The sequence below is a fragment of the Symsagittifera roscoffensis genome, chromosome 3, assembly GCF_963678635.1.
Source record: "Symsagittifera roscoffensis chromosome 3, txSymRosc1.1, whole genome shotgun sequence".
Taxonomy (NCBI): Eukaryota; Metazoa; Xenacoelomorpha; order Acoela; family Convolutidae; genus Symsagittifera; species Symsagittifera roscoffensis.
Window position 1 is genome coordinate 34,343,679 of NC_087064.1, and position 19,118 is coordinate 34,362,796.

At 38.9% G+C, this 19,118-nt stretch overlaps 3 protein-coding genes across 4 annotated transcripts in view; all 3 read right to left on the reverse strand.

The window, feature by feature from the left end:
* LOC134842670 (vesicle transport through interaction with t-SNAREs homolog 1B-like) overlaps positions 1-19,118 on the reverse strand; it is a 543,554-nt gene that overhangs the window by 137,085 nt on the left and 387,351 nt on the right. The window lies entirely within an intron of this gene.
* The window catches only part of LOC134842672 (mitochondrial import inner membrane translocase subunit Tim10 B-like), a 532,474-nt gene that overhangs the window by 126,009 nt on the left and 387,347 nt on the right, over positions 1-19,118 (reverse strand). The gene's annotated exons all lie outside the window — the stretch shown is intronic.
* On the reverse strand, positions 104-2,630 carry LOC134842671 (arsenite methyltransferase-like; the record flags this gene model as incomplete). 2 transcript variants are annotated; one of them, XM_063859119.1, is given in 4 exon segments in its annotated part: positions 104-174; positions 640-830; positions 1,234-1,441; positions 2,325-2,630. In XM_063859119.1, coding segments are annotated over 3 exon segments (452 nt in total), but the record flags the coding sequence as incomplete, so codon positions are not given.

The window sequence follows — 19,118 nt, forward strand, 5'->3', positions numbered from 1 at the left end:
ACTCAAAATCCTCGGAAAAGCCATAAACTTTTATTATGAAAATCAAACAGTTGGTTAAGTTATAAGTGTAATTAAAACAATCGTCAACCTAAATGTCACTTACGTTGTTGAGCGTGTGTTGAATACTGCGATTGAAATTACCAGATCATATGAACAGGAGGGCACCGAGGTCTCCTGAAATCAACACAAAATTAATAGAGGAGTTATATATACTGAAGGAAAGCCTAAGCCATCAAAGTGAGATCGAATCATCTTAAGATTACATGCCTGAGCCACACCTGCGGCAAGTTTTTTTTCGTGGTTCTTATGTTTGATTTTACGAGCTTTGGTAAGTTCTGCACAAAAACAACGTTTTTGAGGGGCCAATTTTTAGGCTTTGCTTCGTAATTGGCGCTAAAAGCGCTCGCTAAGAAAATCAAATAAAGTTTTTAAAATTGAAAAACAGTTCGAAATGAAAGCTCTATCGGCGGTGAAAGAATAGGGCTTCTTGATAACCGCCCTGGGCTTATGACAGATATCGCTTCTGAAAGCCCTATATACCTTTTTTAGAGTAAGGTTTCAAAAAACCGCTTTAAATATTTATTGTTATTTAATCACTTCCTATTAAAAACCCGATTTTGCATATAAGGTAAGAAAAACCTTATTTGGCAGAATGAGGTCTGTGTATCGGTGTGAATAAATATGCTTTGACTGTGCATGTGAAAACATGTTGTCTGATGGCTCAAGAGCGTCGATTTGACCATTGAAGCTGGCTCTCCTTAGGGCTTCCCCGCTCAGGCCTGTGCCTGCTCCGACGTCCAAAACTCTGCAGTTTCGAGGCACGGTGAAGCCTGAAAATTAAACTTGTTATGAGCTACTTCAAAATCGGCCGCGAACATCAGCCAAAAAAGAGTCGCAGACTTATCATCTGCTATGAGAGTTAATTGAGAATTATGTCAAGACTAGCAATTCCAGCAGTTCAAAGTTAAACTTAGAGTTAAGCTTTTACAATTGCTTCCGCAAAATTTCTTGCAAAGCACTATCCTTTCATCCAATCCCTAGCACACCTTTTTTAAAATGACAATAGAGCAAACTAGCAAACTGCTTTGTTGATTTCCTTGTATAAATAAAACCTAATCAAAAGAGTAAATTTGCTATTTTGCTCGATTAGTGATTATCAGTATTATTCATTATAAAAGAATTCTCATAAATAATTGTGATAAAAAACTTTAATAAATTAGAGTTTTACTGTACCAAACTGTTGTTCGCAGTCAAGTAAAGACTGCATACACACTTCAGGCCCACAATACTTCAAATTCCTCCTGAACTCCGGCTCGTAATCTTTGGCTGTCCTCTCGTAGTAAGCCAACTCCTCCGGGGCTGATTTGGTGGTGTACAATTCATTTTTCCACATCCATTTTATGTCGGCAGTCATTTCAGTCATATCTGTGGGTTGAGGAACCTTAAACTAAAAATACGCGATGAGTAATTTCAAATATGAAGGTCGTTATGATCCAGGGGTGGATCTAGGATTTTCTCGAGGGGGGGGGGGGGGGGGGGGGAGTGAGTGGATTTTCAAAAATTTTTCAAATTTTTTTAGGTTGACCTTTTTTTTATGGACCTTTGTTTAGGTTGACCTCAGAAAAGCCCTCCCCTAAATGCCCTCCCCTGCTACTGGTATGAACAAGTTAAAAAAATTTCGCTTTATTTTAAAATGGCAATCTAAGTAATCCATTGAATTTTGATTTGTTCAAAATAATCGTTCAGTTTCGGAGTTAATGATTGCACCGAGGCGTGCATGTAAAATTTCTCATGAAAAATTCCCAGTTCTACCAAATTGGTTGTTTTTCCGTACCAAAACCCTAGAAAGACACTATTCTGCTGAAGTTAGCATGCAAAAAAGGCTGGTTAAAGTGTGCAGCTCCCTCAAATTGAATTTTAATTGGCGCCGACGAAGATTTTTTAAAAAGTTTGATGTTGGTTTCGGTTGATCACAATAGATGTCGCAAAATAAAAGCAAAGGAGTCCCTTTGGGTGGTGAGGGTGTCGAAGCACTTAGGAAGGATCCCCCCATAAATTAACCAGCCCTCATTTGCTCCTTCCCATCGTCAAAAAAAAATCCTATGCCCACGTTTGTGAATAATAGTTTAAGGCTAATCGCATGGTAGCCTCTCAGAATAACGCGAAGAGTACAAGAAAGACTCATCTGATCACTACTTAAAAGTTTTATCTGACTTCAATTGCTCAATTGCAACTTAATTGGATTCAACTGGAACAAAAAAAAAACAGGATAGAATTTCGTAAATTAAGTTTTGAGTTTCTTCTTCATTTGATGCAATATTTACCTGGTTTTTATTTTATTTGAAAAAAGGATTTAGATTAAACGGATGGATTCTCTAAATAAATCAAACTGTTCAGCAAAGAACATAAACTTTTAATGAAAAATAACTTTTATCCAAAAGAATTGTAACTTCTTATCTTTTAATCTAACAACCAATTATCAATTGCTGTGATGGCGGCGTGGCATCGGCCCTAATTTGGTGACTTTCTGGAAAACCGAACCGAGAAATGTTTGTCAGTCTTATAACATCAGAGTCTTAAGACTTTCTTCGAACCAACGTATGATCATAGAACTTAATTTGAGAAGAATCATCGTGTAATTTTAATCTTTTAGAGGTTGATACCCTTCGCTTTCACTTCTGAAATCAATAAATTTCGGATTCTAGTCGAGTTATTTTGAAAGGTTTAAGTAGAGACACCGAACAATGTCCTCAGTTCAGTTTGTTTAGTTGATAAAATCACATTCCTCAAAGATTCAGACGACAATTAGAATGACGACACTGACACACCAGTTTAAACTTGAGTAAGTCTTAACCTGTGACTTGTAGTCAAAAACGTGACTTCTGACCGACTGGTTAATGACCAAAAAAGGTGCGATTTTTCAATTCAAATGCCTGAAAAACTTGAACACCCAAACTGACAAGTAAAAAAACTCAGGTAATCCTTGGCAGAACAATGAAACCTGCTATGCCTCACTGCATATAGTTCAAAAGGTTGCGGTTGCTGATTTGAGGTCCATCGTAAAGTTTAAAAGTCCACATTTTATTTCCAGACCTTCATGACCAACTTTTGGCTCGTTGCTCGCGAGAAAAATTTGGCTTTTCCAGTCTTTCGTGACCAAAAATATACATAGCAACCTTCGCGACCAGGGCAGAGACGGCGCGGGCGCGAGCGCGACCGTAAATGCTGAGGCAGGACCAGTGCATTCAACAATGGCTATTTGCAGATTTTCGCGAACGAAAAGATCTTTCGCGACATTCGATATCAAGGCAAAGACGGCGCGATCCAGGCAAGCAGTGACGCAATATTTCAGCCTTTTACTGGTTTAGGAGAGGCACGACCGCGCCCAGGAAACCATGCGATCCGACATGAAGCGGCGGGGGCAACCAACATTGACCCTGACAAGGGATTCGGATCCCACTAGACACGGCGCGAATTTCCAGAACAGGGCGGAAATCGCGCGATTGGTGCAACAGAAGAAATAATTTAAGTCACATTCAATTCTGATCACGCTTGTTTTTTGGCTTTTCAAACCAAAAACAGAAAAATTACTTTGTACCAATCCCTCATATGTCATTTTGTAGCTTTTAATTTCAAAACAGAAAAAAAATGAAAAGCAAATAAGAAAATTGTTTTAAGACATACTTCAAAGGTTCTGCAGTACCCCCCCTTACTTTTTCGTCTGTGACAGAAGAGGAGAGAATTTCAAATGCATTTAAGGTAGTGGGGGTTGGTCTGACGCCTTTCTTCCATAGATTCGATCCTTTCACGAACAGAGCGGTCCTCACTTTGGTACTATTTTAGACAACCATTTTCAGCGACCCACCCTATTTTTTTTAAAATATTGTAGGTGTTCTCGCTAGAATTCTGTCATACCTCAATGTATGAACGTTTGATTCCCAAATCCGAATGGATCGACAAGCAGATAAGCTAACGCGGAGCGAGATAAAACGACCAATTTAAACCAAGGTTTATTCTTGCTCTGACCGTTCATTCGGTCTGTGTTTGAGATGAGATCTCTCAAGGTCGATTGACCGGCTGAATGTATGTTTGGGGCATGCAACATCATAATTATATGTAAAAACATAAATCATAAATGTCAATGTATATATATCTGAGTTTTGTCGGTCCATGCCGGATGACATTTTCCCTTGACACTTAAATTATAACTGATAATTGAGTTTTAAAGTCCACGTGGGACCGTCTAGTTTTAGGTTTTTGAGTTTTCGTCCCCGTCCTTCTTAGTGTGTGGGTTTATTGTTGTTTGTATCCCTTTGTATCTCACGTTAAGTTTATCTTTGGCTAGTTCTATAACTTTATGACGTGCACCTGTTGTCTGCTGTGTTGGAGACTTTGGAAGCTGTAGATTCTTTGGTAATTGTGTGCTCAGATTCCTTTTTTCTCAACTGTCACCTCGTCTTCCGACCATCTTTGAAGGTCATGCATGATCACTGCGGGTAGTGGGGGCTTTTCTAGGTTCTTTCAATCTAAACATGCATCCCAATTTAAGTTATTCGATGTACTATTTGTTGCGATGTTTGGTAGCGGAGTGTTGTTCTTCATCATCTGGCATTTCTGCATCAGCATCAAGTTTCTGAGTTTTTCCCCCTTTAATAAGTAAAATATCGTTATTGTTCTCCGCCATCTCATCCGTTAAAGACGTTAAATCAACCACTTCCTCTTTCTTTTTGGTCTGTTTAGGGCTTATAGCCTAAATGAACTTTAGGCACGCTTGATACTCTGGGGTTTCGTCCGAAAAACCCATTTCCTTGATAAAAATTTTCAAGCTTGGATAATTTGAGCTGTCTTGTTCGGGTGGCGAATCTATCTCAAATCGTCGACTTTCTTTGTTAGTGTTGCTCGGGTCGAAAATGGTGTTAATTGGGCTTGCGTTCCCAAATGCATTTGACAACGCCGATTGGCGGTTCCGGGTGGATCTTCTTGAAGGTTCTGTTGCTGGTGGGGTTGTTTTTTGATTCTGCCGTTCCGGCGAAGGGGCCACATCTTCCGATGATGTGGTTGAACTATTGTCATCCTGGCTTGATTCCACATCTACCGTTGTTGTCTTCTCCTTCTCTGTTGATGCATCTGTTTCCAAAGTCATTCCTCTGTTCTGGGGTTGTCTTGTAGGTCGTCCTCCTGTGCACTTACCCGTTGCTTTCGCCTTTCGTTTTGTTGGACTGATCGTTTGTTGTTTCGACTTTTTCTTGTATTTCACCGGGAGGCCCTTCACCACGTCTTCTTGAAACATTGCATGTTGAGGCGCGTTGGTGTTGTTGATGTCTAAAAAACGTAGACATAGTCGATTTCTCCGTGCGGATTTATAAGCCACATAATCGCTTAGCTGGGATGGTCCTACAAGGTCCATAAATTAAAGGGTTTGGTACAAAAGCTGCTCCGCTATTCCTTGAAAATCTTGGTTGTTTGCCAAATGTTTGTACCCAAGCGGTGTGTGGAGTGTATGTCAAGATTTTTCCATCCACTGTCTTACATTTTTGTTCAAATGTTTTTGGAGATTTTACTTTCATTGCTATCCTAATTGTTTTTCGTGCCAGCTGTACTATTTTCTTCATAGTGTGCGGGTCTATAGTTCTATGACTTTATGACGTGCACCTGTTGTCTGCTGTGTTGGAGATTTTGGAAGCTGTAGATTCTTTGGTAATTGTGTACTCAGATTCCTTTTTTCTTAAATATCACCTCGTCTTCCGACCATTTTTGAAGGTCATGCATGATCTCTGCGGGTAATGGCGGCTTTTCTAGGTTCTTTCAATCTAATCATGCATGTTTTGCGTTTTCCCAATTTAAGTTATTCGGTGTACTATTTGTTGCGATGTTTGATAGCGGAGTGTTGGGTTTACGGCCTAAGTGTGCTTCGAAAGGTGAAATTTTTGTGAAGCCGTGTGATGTGAGCCGTAAAGTTTTTATTATTTCAGCTACGTCGGAAGCAAGACGATACGGTGTGTTTGTTTTATCAATTCGCACCACTAGCCTGCGTTTGAGTTTTTGTATCATTCGTTCGTCTACCCCTATTGCTCTGTGGTCGTCTACCGGTGCGAAAAGTATTTTTATGCTATTCGAGTTACAAAAAGTTTGAATTTCTTTGCTCTGAATGTTTGAGCCTGATTGCATCTTAATCTTCTTGGCACGCTGTTGTTCGAATTATATCGTTGCATGAATTTTATGGCGATATCGGCTGTTGTGTTGGAAACAACCTTTGCCGTAGGAAATTTCGACCACTTATCGATAGCGACTAAAATTTAATTCATCCGGGAGGGGACCTGCGAAATCTAGCTGAACCTCCTCGTTGGGTTCTACCTCTGGTTCCATAATGAATGAATATTTTTTCCTATAATGGGTTTTAGATTTTTACCTTGTTCTGTACAGTGTCTGCAGTTTTGCGCAATGTGTACAATGGTTCTATGAATGTGAGGGAACCAGACGTGCTGACATAAATCCAACATGGCTGCCGATCCTAGATGGGTTAAATGGAGGCTGTCGAGCACTGTTTGGCGAAGTTGAGTCGGTATCACTATTCGTTCATCGATTTAGGAGACAGTCTTCGCGAACGTGAAGTCGATTGCTGATATTGTACCAATAAGGCCCATAAGAGTTTTTGATGGCCTCCCAATCCCGTTTCTTGACGAAATTGATGAGTGGGCGGAGGTTTCGATCTTTTTTCGTCGCCGCCGCGATGAACCGTACACCAAGCACCCGTTGGAGTTTCTTTCAGAACAATGGGGTGTCTCCTTCGCTCTCTGATGTGTTCGTGGCCTTTTCTATTGTTTCTGTTAGTCCCTCCGTGATCATTTCGTGGCTGGCCTCGAGTGATGTATTTGTCGTCATCGTTGGGGGTATCTCGTTGTGTTTTTGCTCCTCTTGTGTAGTCTTTGTTGGGTTTACGCGGCTCACCCAAATCTCATCTTCTGATTGCTGTTCTCCAGATAGCTTTGTTTGAGTACACCTGGAGGTTACTTCAATCTCCGTTTGGCACGAACCTGTTTTAGCGCTGGAAGATGCTCTTTCCTCTGTTTGGCAGTACGTCGTGCACGAATCCGTTTTAGCGCTGGAAGATGTTTTGTCCCCTGTTTGGCAGGACGTCGTTTTCAACTGGTCCGTCAAATTTTTGCTCTCCGTGGGGCTGTTTTGTTTTTCCTGGTCGTCTGAGAAAACGATTTTGGGAAAGTTTGATTTTGGGCGTGTCTCTTCAATTTTCTTTTTACTATTGACTTCTCTTGCGTTACCCTCAGTAGTTGTCTGTTTTGGTGAGTTAGTGTTTGCTCTCTTTCCTTTTGTAGGTAGCCTCTTCTGCCATCTTGGGCCTGACAGACTCTCTTCTCTGTCCGACGATCCTTGCCACTGCGTAGCTGACTTTGAGTTTTTCCTTTCTGTATCGGCACTTTTCAGTTCTGTGGGTATGAAGCCTCCTTTAAATCCACGAGTGTCTGATCGTCTGCTCATTTTAGAGTGAGTGATACAATTTACTGATTTTTGGACTGTTTGTTTTGCTTTGTGAAATCTTGTTTGAGAGAGAGAGCTGACTGTTCGTTGGCGATTTTTGAGTGAGACTGAATTGAAGTTTTAGTTCGCAATTGACCTTGAGTGAAATGTTTGGAATGTTCATATGTGCTATGAGTGTTTGAAGTGGCATTCAATAGCCCTTTGTTTTCCGCGCGTTTTTTGATCAGCTCATACGGTGCTTTGTTCTGATTGGCCAAATTATTTGGAATGACGTTGTCAATCAGTTCGAGGTCGTTATTGAAAGCATTAATTGATGCAACTACAAATTCCTCATTGTACTCACTAGGGAGTATTGCCAATCCAACCGGACTTTGGGACATGGAGTCTATAAGTCCAATTTTATTCCCCGCCAAGTGTTTGATATCAAAATGAAATGGAATTAATCTATCAATCCATCGTGTGAGTCAACTCTGACTTGTTTTTGATCTATCGCTTGCGTTTAATGCACTGATTAAAGCTTGATGATCGGTAATGACTGTGAAATGTTTTCCATAAAGATAGTATTTGAAGTCTTTGATTGCCCAAACTACTCCCAATAATTCTAGTTCATTTACCAAGTAGTTTTCCTCGAGGGAATTTAAAAAACGTGATGCGTAAGCTACGGCTATCCAACCCTCTGGCGAATTGTGTTCTAGTGCAGCTCCTAATCCGGTGTTCGATGCGTCGCAAACTATGCGAGTCTCTAGTTGTTGATCGAAGTGTTTGTTTTGAGTAATTTCAGCTACTAACTTTAATATGTTTTTGAAAGCTGTGTTATGTTCTCATGACCAGTCAAATGGTTTTTTCTTCTCTGTGTTTTAGCAATGGTTGGAGCACTGCAGCTGTTTGTGCTAGATTTGGTATATATCTTGTGAGATGATGTATTGACCCCATAAAACTTTTTAATTGTTTAAATGTTTTTGGTGGTGACAGTTTTTCTATTGCTTCGGTTTTCTTAATTAGTGGAGTTGTGCCTTCACTGTTACTTTTAAATCCTAGCCACTCAATCTCCGTGCAAGCGAATTTATATTTCTCAATTGAAATCGCTAGATTTTTTTCATCAAATTTGTCCAACACTGCCTTCAATTTCTGTTGGTGTAACTCTTTGTTTCCCTTAGTGACTACTAGTATATCATCTAGATATGCATACGTGTTCGTACAATTCGTCAATGTTAAGTCGACAGCTTTTTGAAATTCGGCTGGCATATCCGTGAGGCCGTAAAATCCCGGTTGGAATTCATACGTCCCTGTTGCATTGCCACCGGCCAAACTGAAATTGCATTGTTCACGTGTTTTTCAATCCAGCGGGATTTGAGAGTATGCGGCGTAGAGAGCAGTGTTGGCTTTGTTTTGTCTGATTTGGTTACCTGCGCAGTTTTATCTAATAGTAGATCAAAATTGGGCATCTGATACTTGTTTTTATGAATAAATTTATTGATTTTCTTCGAATCCAGCGCAAGTTTAACTGTTTGATCTTTTTTCACTGTAATTACAATTGGGCTTATGAATTGTTTGTCCGAACATTTATTCAATTTATTCAATTTAATAATATGTCTTTGGTCAATCAGTTTATTTAATTCTCCTTCCACTCGTTCCTGAAGGTGTTTCTACCCTTCTGTTGAACTGGTTTGAATTCTTCAATGAACTGTGTTTTCATAGTGTGATTTTTGGATTTTCCGATACGTTCGCACAATTGTGCGTAATTGTCTTTGACCCATTGTTTTATCACTGGGTCCGACTTTTCTTGTTCTCGTATAGCGTGTACTTTTTCTGTGTTCTGTTCTTGAATAAATTTGATGCCGATCTGCGGAAGTAGGTTCCTTCCGATGATGTTTGCTTTTTTGTCGTCTACTACGATGAATAGGGCGGCTCTGATTTGCCAGCCCCCTGACTCGATTGTAATGATCAATCTTCCTTTCGGAACGATCGTTTCGCCATAATAGCAAGCTAAAATGCGGGCTGTGTCTCCCGATGGGATGGTTTTAATTAAACAGTGCAGTTTTGTCATGTTGTTGGAGACGCCTTGCGGTTTTTTCGTTTAGAAAAGAGATTGGGCTGCCCGAATCGGCAAAAGCAAACAATTGTTCGGAATTGGTTTTTAGTTTCACAATATGTCCGTTTAGATCATCTGCAACCAATGTTCTTGTATTCTTAATGATTCCTCGATTGCCATCACCGAAAAATTGTCTATTTGATAATTATCCCAACCATTGCTGGAAGAAAATTCTGCAAACGCCACTGGGTCGTTTTCTGTTTCCAAGCTTTCGGTGTCAAGCTCCTCCTGTTGGTCGATTTGGGTATCTTCAAGATAGTTGACTTGTGTTGATCGGGGCATACTTTGGCAAAGTGCCCTCGTTTGACGAATTTTGCACAAATTTTATCTTTAGCGGGACAGGTCTGTAGATGATTTTGGTTATACTGGTTGCCGCATTTATAGCACTGTTTTTGATTTCCTGTGTTTGTAGCCCTTGGCTGTCCTCTTGTTATTTTGTGATCCTCGTTGAAACGGTCTGCCTCGGGCACCTCGCCCTTTTTGTGTGTTTTGACTGTTAGAGTAGTTCGCGCGCCCTCGGGTGTTAATGTAATTGACCGGTTCTTGCTTTGTCGTTATTTGATGTCCGCTAAAAGGGTTGATTTTCATAGTTCTACTATGTTCGATACCTTTTTCCCGGCGAATTGCATATTCATATGCATCTTGTGGAGTTCTGGTCTGTGCCAATAGTTCTTCGGCTATTTTGTCGTTGTTCATGTGTGCGGTGAACATGTCTCGAACCCATTCTTCTTCGCGGTCTCCACAATCTGCCCGCGATGCTAATTCCACGAGATCCGAATGGAATTGTTCTAAGCTCTCATTCTTTTTCTGTTTTCGACAAATGAAATTGTATCTTTCAAAAGCGATGATTCGTGTTGTGATAAAAATATCTTCGAGGGTTGTCAAGATTTCTTGGGTAGAAACGGTTGTAACTCCAGATTAGGCCGTTTCTGTTGCAATTGTCTTTTCCGTCCGCTCCTAAACATAAGAATATGTAGCTGCGTACTTTCGCGTCTGCTTCGTCCCATCTGAATGAGTTACAAAGTACTCCCTTTTCTCTCGCTTTGATGACATGGTTTTCCCAATCTACTCTTTCCTCTTGATTTCTGACTTCTCTGTTCTTTCTTAGTGCTTCAGTTTCTCCCGTGAATTCAAGTTCGAACACCGGCTCTGCTGGTTAGACTAAAGTTGGTGGGGTTCTTAATGAATTTCGTACTTCTATGCCATCTTACGCGAATATTGCCATTTCCCTTATCGCCGCCCACTTAGACCACTCTAGTGGTGGTTCGGCCGATGCCTTCTGGAATGTATGAAAGTTTGATTCCCGAATCCGAATGGATCGACAAGCAGATAAGCTCACGCGGAGCGAGATAAAACGACCAATTGAAACCAAGGTTTGTTCTTGCTCTGACCGTTCATTCGGTCTGTGTTTGAGATGAGATCTCTCAAGGTCGATTGACCGGCTAAATGTATGTTTATGGCATGCAACATCATAAACATATGTAACAACATAAATCATAAATGTCAATGTATATATATCTGAGTTTTGTCGGTCCATGCCGGATGACAAATTCATAGCGAGAAAAAATCAGCGTCGTGACTAATGAATTTTCTGGTGAACGAAGCACCGTTTATGAAAAAATCGAAAACTGAAAGATCGAAAAAAAGTTCACATTTTGTTCAAGCGCTGTTTAAAAGTTGATTTTTAAATGTTTTCATTTTGCGTTTTTTATGACATTGAGTTCTGCTTTTAAATACCAAAATTTATGTCGATTCGATATTCTTTGTTGACTTGTAATTTCCGATAATTACGGTTTTTTTACGTATGCAGTGAAATGTTGTCAAGCAACCAGCTACCCGAAATCGATCTATCTCAGAACCGAAACGAGGCAGAAATAGTGGGGGAGCACAAAATAGGGTTGTTATAATGTTCTGGGAGCGCTCGAAAATCAACTCGGTCGACCTAAAAAGAGGTCCACAACATTTTCTATGTACAATATAAATTAGTATCTTTCGTGTCTGATTACACAAAAAAAAGAGCAAAATTGCCTATCCTAATCATTTTGGAGCGATTAAATTGCCATTTTGCTTTAAAAATGCAAAACATATTGCGCGTTAGCTATCGCAAAATGGCAATTTTTGAACCCTCATAACTTAACGAAAAACAATCACAAGCAAAATATCTTTTACAGTTTCGCATCAGGGCTTCCATACTTCTCAGACTTAAAAGTATGTCATAAATGGCTCGTTGAAAAGTCAAAATGATTTGGAGAAATTAAAACCACCCGAGCACAAAAAATCCGGCATTTCCTTGAAATTCGAAACAATACGTAGTTTCTCTACGCTTGATTTATGCTTTATGCCCTAAGTCAAATAGAGTAAAACGGCCCAGTTTCACAAAAGCACCGGCCTTTTTTTGAAGTTTTTGAGCGAGACATTCTTAAATTGTTTTTGAAATCACCAAAATCCAAATTCAACGTTCTGCCAAAGCTTCATAACTGCACTGAACAGAGACTGTGAGAATAAAACAAAAAGGCTTTCAGCTTTCATTTGGAGCTTCAAGTTATATAAAAGGAGAAGCTGTGTTTTGAAATATAGAATTTGTAAGCTTTTAAGAAATAGAACCGAAGCTTCTATTCTTAAAAAATAGAATCGAAGCTTCCATTTTTTCACATGAAAAATTCGAATCTTTTTTTTCTTAAAATTATTGATGTTTCTTATTGGTCTTATCGTATCAAGTGAAAATCAAAACTAAACTTTTTCAGTTGCCGTAACTCTAATTCGAGTGATGCACTGAGTGATTAGCCAGTTTAATTTTATTTTTTGTTTTTCTTTTCACCACTTTTCATCGGCGATGCAAAATATGTTCAAAACCTCAGAAACTGCTATGCTTTAGTTAGCAGACTTTTGATTCAACTTTTTTTCTACTTGGCTGTTGGTGAAATGAGAAGCCTCTCACATGTGAAAGGAAATGCTCGATTCCTAAAATTGTCCTCATTTCGCGTCAAATTTTGAGACACAAGCTGAGGATAATTTTTGACGGAACTAAGACTTTACTTTTATATATAGTTCAACCTTTGTTAACTGGAACAAAATTTAAGGCCCGTTTAAAAAGCAAAAAGCCGTTAAAAAATAATTTTTTCTAACAGCTTTTTTTCTGGTTTGCGTGGTCGCAATTTATGTTTTGCTTTAAATTAAGCGTTTGCGTCGTGACACAATTTTTCAAAAAAAAACTCTTTGGAAACAGTTGCGATGCAAATTAACAGCGTGAACGATGTGTTAGGGAGTAATGGGATCCAGAAACCGCCCTAAAATTAAAATTAGTCATAACTTTCAGTAGGAATTGGAATTGCCGATTGTAATTATCAATCTTCCTTTCGGAACGATCGTTTCGCCATTATAGCAAGCTAAAATGCGGGCTGTGTCTCCCGATGGGATGGTTTTAATTAAACAGTGCAGTTTTGTCATGTTGTTGGAGACGCCTTGCGGTTTTTTCGTTTAGAAAAGAGATTGGGCTGCCCGATTCGGCAAAAGCAAACAATTGTTCGGAATTGGTTTTTTAGTTTCACAATATGTCCGTTTAGATCATCTGCAACCAATGTTCTTGTATTCTTAATGATTCCTCGATTGCCATCACCGAAAAATTGTCTATTTGATAATTATCCCAACAATTGCTGGAAGAAAATTCTGCGAACGCCACTGGGTCGTTTTCTGTTTCCAAGCTTTCGGTGTCAAGCTCCTCCTGTTGGTCGATTTGGGTATCTTCAAGATAGTTGACTTGTGTTGATCGGGGCATACTTTGGCAAAGTGCCCTCGTTTGACGCATTTTGCACAAATTTTATCTTTAGCGAGACAGGTCTGTAGATGATTTTGGTTATACTGGTTGCCGCATTTATAGCACTGTTTTTGATTTCCTGTGTTTGTAGCCCTTGGCTGTCCTCTTGTTATTTTGTGATCCTCGTTGAAACGGTCTGCCTCGAGCGCCTCGCCCTCTTTGTGCGCCCTCGGGTGTTAATGTAATTGACCGGTTCTTGCTTTGTCGTTATTTGATGTCCGCTAAAAGGGTTGATTTTCATAGTTCTACTATGTTCGATACCTTTTTCCCGGCGATTTGCATATTCATATGCATCTTGTGGAGTTCTGGTCTGTGCCAATATTTCCTCGGCTATTTTGTCGTTGTTCATGTGTGCCGTGAACATGTCTCGAACCCATTCTTCCTCGCGGTCTCCACAATCTGCCCGCGATGCTAATTCCACGAGATCCGAATGGAATTGTTCTAAGCTCTCATTCTTTTTCTGTTTTCGACAAATGAAATTGTATCTTTCAAAAGCGATGATTTGTGTTGTGATAAAAATATCTTCGAGGGTTGTCATGATTTCTTGGGTAGAAACGGTTGTAACTCCAGATTAGGCCGTTTCTGTTGCAATTGTCTTTTCCGTCCGCTCCTAAACATAAGAATATGTAGCTGCGTACTTTCGCGTCTGCTTCGTCCCATCTGAATGAGTTACAAAGTACTCCCTTTTCTCTCGCTTTGATGACATGGTTTTCCCAACCTACTCTTTCCTCTTGATTTCTGACTTCTCTGTTCTTTCTTTGTGCTTCAGTTTCTCCTGTGATTTCAAGTTCGAACACCGGCTCTGCTGGTTAGACTAAAGTTGGTCGGGCTCTTAATAAATTTCGTACTTCTATGCCATCTTTCGCGAATATTGCCATTTCCATTATCGCCGCCCACTTAGACCACTCTAGTGGTGGTTCGGCCTAATCAAAATGCCTTCTGGAATGTATGAACGTTTGATTCCCGAATCCGAATGGATCGACAAGCAGATAAGCTAACGCGGAGCGAGATAAAACGACCAATTTAAACCAAGGTTTATTCTTGCTCTGAACGTTCATTCGGTCTGTGTTTGAGATGAGATCTCTCAAGGTCGATTGACCGGCTAAATGTATGTTTATGGCATGCAACATCATAAACATATGTAACAACATAAATCATAAATGTCAATGTATATATATATCTGAGTTTTGTCGGTCCATGCCGGATGACAAATTCATAGCGAGAAAAAATCAACGTCGTGACTCATGAATTTTCTGGTGAACGAAGCACCGTTTATGAGAAAATCGAGAACTGAAAGATCGAAAAAAAGTTCATATTTTGCTCAGGCGCTGTTTTAAAGTTGATTTTTAAATGTTTTCATTCTGCGTTTTTTATGACATTGAGTTCTGCTTTTAAATACCGAAATTTATGTCAGTTCGATATTCTTTGTTGACTTGTAATTTCCGATAATTACGGTTTTTTACGTATGCAGTGAAATGTTGTCAAGTAACCAGCTACCCGAAATCGATCTATCTCAGAACCGAAACGAGGCAGAAATAGTGGGGGAGCACAAAATAGGGTTGTTATAATGTTCTGGGAGCGCTCGAAAATCAACTCGGTCGACCTAAAAAGAGGTCCACAACATTTTCTATGTACAATATAAATTAGTATCTTTCGTGTCTGATTACACATTAAAAAGAGCAAAATTGCCTATCCTAATCATTTTGGAGCAATTAAATTGCCATTTTGCTTTAAAAATGCAAAACATATTGCGCGTTAGCTATCGCAAAATGGCAATTTTTGAACCCTCATAACTTAACGAAAAACAATCACAAGCAAAATATCTTTTACAGTTTCGCATCAGGGCTTCCATACTTCTCAGACTTAAAAGTATGTCAGAAATGGCTCGTTGAAAAGTCAAAATGATTTGGAGAAATTAAAACCACCCGAGCACAAAAAATCCGGCATTTCCTTTAAATTCGAAACAATACGTAGTTTCTCTACGCTTGATTTATGCTTTATGCCCTAAGTCAAATAGAGTAAAACGGCCCAGTTTCACAAAAGCACCGGCCTTTTTTTGAAGTTTTTGAGCGAGACATTCTTAAATTGTTTTTGAAATCACCAAAATCCAAATTCAACGTTCTGCCAAGGCTTCATACCTGCACTGAACAGAGACTGTGAGAATAAAACAAAAAGGCTTTCAGCTTTCATTTGGAGCTTCAAGTTATATAAAAGAAGAAGCTGTGTTTTGAAATATAGAATTTGTTAGCTTTTAAGAAATAGAACCGAAGCTTCTATTCTTAAAAAATAGAATCGAAGCTTCCATTTTTTCCTATGAAAAATTCGAATCTTTTTTTATAAAAGTTATTGATGTTTCTTATTGGTCTTATCGTATCAAGTGAAAATCAAAACTAAACTTATTCAGTTGCCGTAACTCTAATTCGAGTGATGCACTGAGTGATTAGCCAGTTTAATTTTATTTTTCGTTTTTCTTTTCACCACTTTTCATCGGCGATTCTTCATTACATTCATCAACGATTTACCGTCATCACTCACCAACTCGTGCTATGGTTACGCAGACGATTATAAAATTGTTGCAACGAACCCTTCCCTGCTCCAACATGACCTAATCACAATCAACTTATGGTGCAAAGATAATTCCATGAGTCTTAATTTGAAAAAATGTCACAATATAATATTCAAAGACCCCCAACTTGACCTAAACATGTATCTCGGTGACCATATACTTGAAAAAACCTGTTCAGAAAAAGACCTTGGTATACAAATAACCAACAACCTAAACTGGTCAGCACACGCAAAAATAAGAGCCCAAAAAGCAATAGGCTGCTTATTTTTAATTAAAAGAAATATTTCAAAATCAGCGAGCTTAAAAATGAAACTGAACTCCTACTGTGGATATGTAAACCCAATTGTGTCATATGGCTCACCCATATGGAAAGCAAATAAGTGTGAATTAAAAATTATAGAAGATGTCCAAAGAAAAGCTACACGTTGGATACTGTCATGTAACAACATCAACTATAAAGACAGACTGATTAGATTAAACCTGCTTCCACTGTCTCTCTACCACGAAATGCACGACATTCTCTTGCTTCATAAAATAATAAACGACCAATACAACTTCCATTGGAGACAATTTGTTCAGTTCAAAGAATCTACAGCCCCAACAAGAAGATCAACGAAAAATAACTTAGCGCACAAAAATTATCATTACGAAAAATCGAAAAGCAATTTCTGGCACAGAACACCTATACTAGCAAACAAAATTTTACAGACTCAGGAAGAAAAAGACCTGTTTGCGATGAAATACGAAAGACTCAAATCAAGCCTCAAAAACGTTTTCTGGATATATTTCATCAGTAAATATGAGGAAAGTGTCCCATGCACATGGAGAATAAACTGCTGCAATAGCTGTGTAAACTCAAAGAAACTATAAAACTCAGTTTAAAACTCCCAACGCGGGGCATTTTAGCCCCATGGCTTTATGTCTAAATCCTTGTTTATTATTATTATTATTTTAATGTTCAAAACCTCAGAAACTGCTATGCTTTAGGTAGCAGACTTTTGATTCAACTTTTTTTCTACTTGGCTGTTGGTGAAATGAGAAGCCTCTCACATGTGAAAGGAAATGCTCGATTCCTAAAACTGTTCTCATTTCGCGTCAAATTTTGAGACACAAGCTGAGGATAATTTTTGACGGAACAAAGACTTTACTTTTATATATAGTTCAACCTTTGTTAACTGGAACAAAATTTAAGGCCCGTTTAAAAAGCCAAAAGCCGTTTAAAAATAATTTTTTTAACAGCTTTTTTTCTAGTTTGCGTGGTCGCAATTTATGTTTTGCTTTAAATTAAGCGTTTGCGTCATGACACAATTTTTCAAACAAAAACTCTTTGGAAACAGTTGCGATGCAAATTAACAGCGTGAACGATGTGTTAAGGAGTAATGGGATCCAGAAACCGCCCTAAAATAAAAATTAGTCATAACTTTTCAGTAGGAATTGGAATTGCCGCAATCAAAGCAACCGTGTAATTCTGGCACTTTAGCTGAGTAGCATTCAAATTGCAGCCACTTGAACACACACACACCTACACATACACGCACACGCGACACAGTGTATGCTTTAAAATCAACACATGCCTATAATGAACAGATCAAAGAGGACGCGGTGGCTTGCAAAAACTCTTCTACAAAAAAATGCTGTCAAATGCCCTGGCAAAAGTCAGTCCAGAAATCTTTTCAAAGGAAGAAATCAAAATTTTCGACATAAAAACCAAGTCGAACTTGAGCTGCCTGTTCGAAACATGCAAAATATGAATTTAGAAGCTTTTGTTCATGAGTTGAGAAGTACTTGGTTTTTGCACATTAGATGGGGCATAATTTCTTATTTGACATTCGACTAGAACGTTTTTTACATTTCTTGAGCTTATCGGGGAGAGGGCTATAGAATGAAAAAAAAAGACTGTGTATTTTTTGCTTTAACTGTCAAAGCACCTCTTGATGGTTTTGTGACGAACTAGCTGGCAAAAAAAGTTCCAGTTTAAGCAAAAATACACATAGAACAACTATTTTCTTCATTCTATAGCCCTCTCCCCAATAAGCTCAAGAAGTGTAAAAAATGTTCTAGTCGAAAGCCAATTAAAAAATTATGCCCCATTTCAATAATATGGATTTTGCGCACTTTAGTTGATGATAATTTTTGACGGAACTAAGATTTTGATTGTATATATTGGTCAACCTTTTTAAACTGGAATAAAATTTAAGGCCCGTATAGAAAGCCAAAAAATGATTATTCTAACAGCTTTTTTTCTTGTCTGCGTGGTCGCAATTTATTTTTTGCTTAGAATTAAAAGTTTGCGTTTCGACACAAATTTCAAAAAAAACTCTTTCGAAACAGTTGCGATGCAAATTAACAGCGTGACCAGTTGCGATGCAAATTAGCAGCGTCACCTGTGGATGGCAAAATCAGACGTTGAAACAAAGGCAGTTTTTTTGTCTCTCGCGAGCCTTTTTAGGGTAAAATATTATAACTTGGTATTGCTTTTGTTATCCGAAGGAAAGTAGGTTTAATCTAGCCTTTGTTTTCTTACTGCTGTTGTTTTTACGCTACTCTGGCATAAAAAAAGTCTGAACAACTCACAATTGCAATAGGACTTCGAGAAGGTTCAAAAGTTTGCGAATGGCGTAAATGCGTGTGAAGATGGTTGTCATTTAGACCGAGTCATTTTTCAAGATATCAGCTTCATTTGCCAATTTTTGATGTAAATACCATGTCAATTCCAGCCAAAAATTCAATTCCAATTCCCCTTCCCGAAACTGGAATTGACGCCAATTCCAATTCCCAATTCCTGTGACCCTGTCAATTCTCAATTCCAGCAAAAGTCAAGTACTTGAATTCCCTACCCAGAAGCGCCATAAAAACGTCTTTGTAACATTCGCCCAAATACTGCACAGTGACTGAGCGTAGAAAAAGTAACTATGAACGACTGGCCGGCGTCAGTTACCTAAATTCTACTCGTTTTTCACCATCTCGACCTAGCCAGTTGATTTTCTGGTCTGTCTAAAAGACGTTACTAAAGATGGTTGTCATGGTTTTCTGGCTTCAAAAGTGCAGGAAGATTCTCAAACTTGAATGCATTTATAAAGCAGAATTTACCTTCTACTCTCATTCCGTCTGTTTTAGAATCTTGACACCTCTACAGGACCGATCAGAAG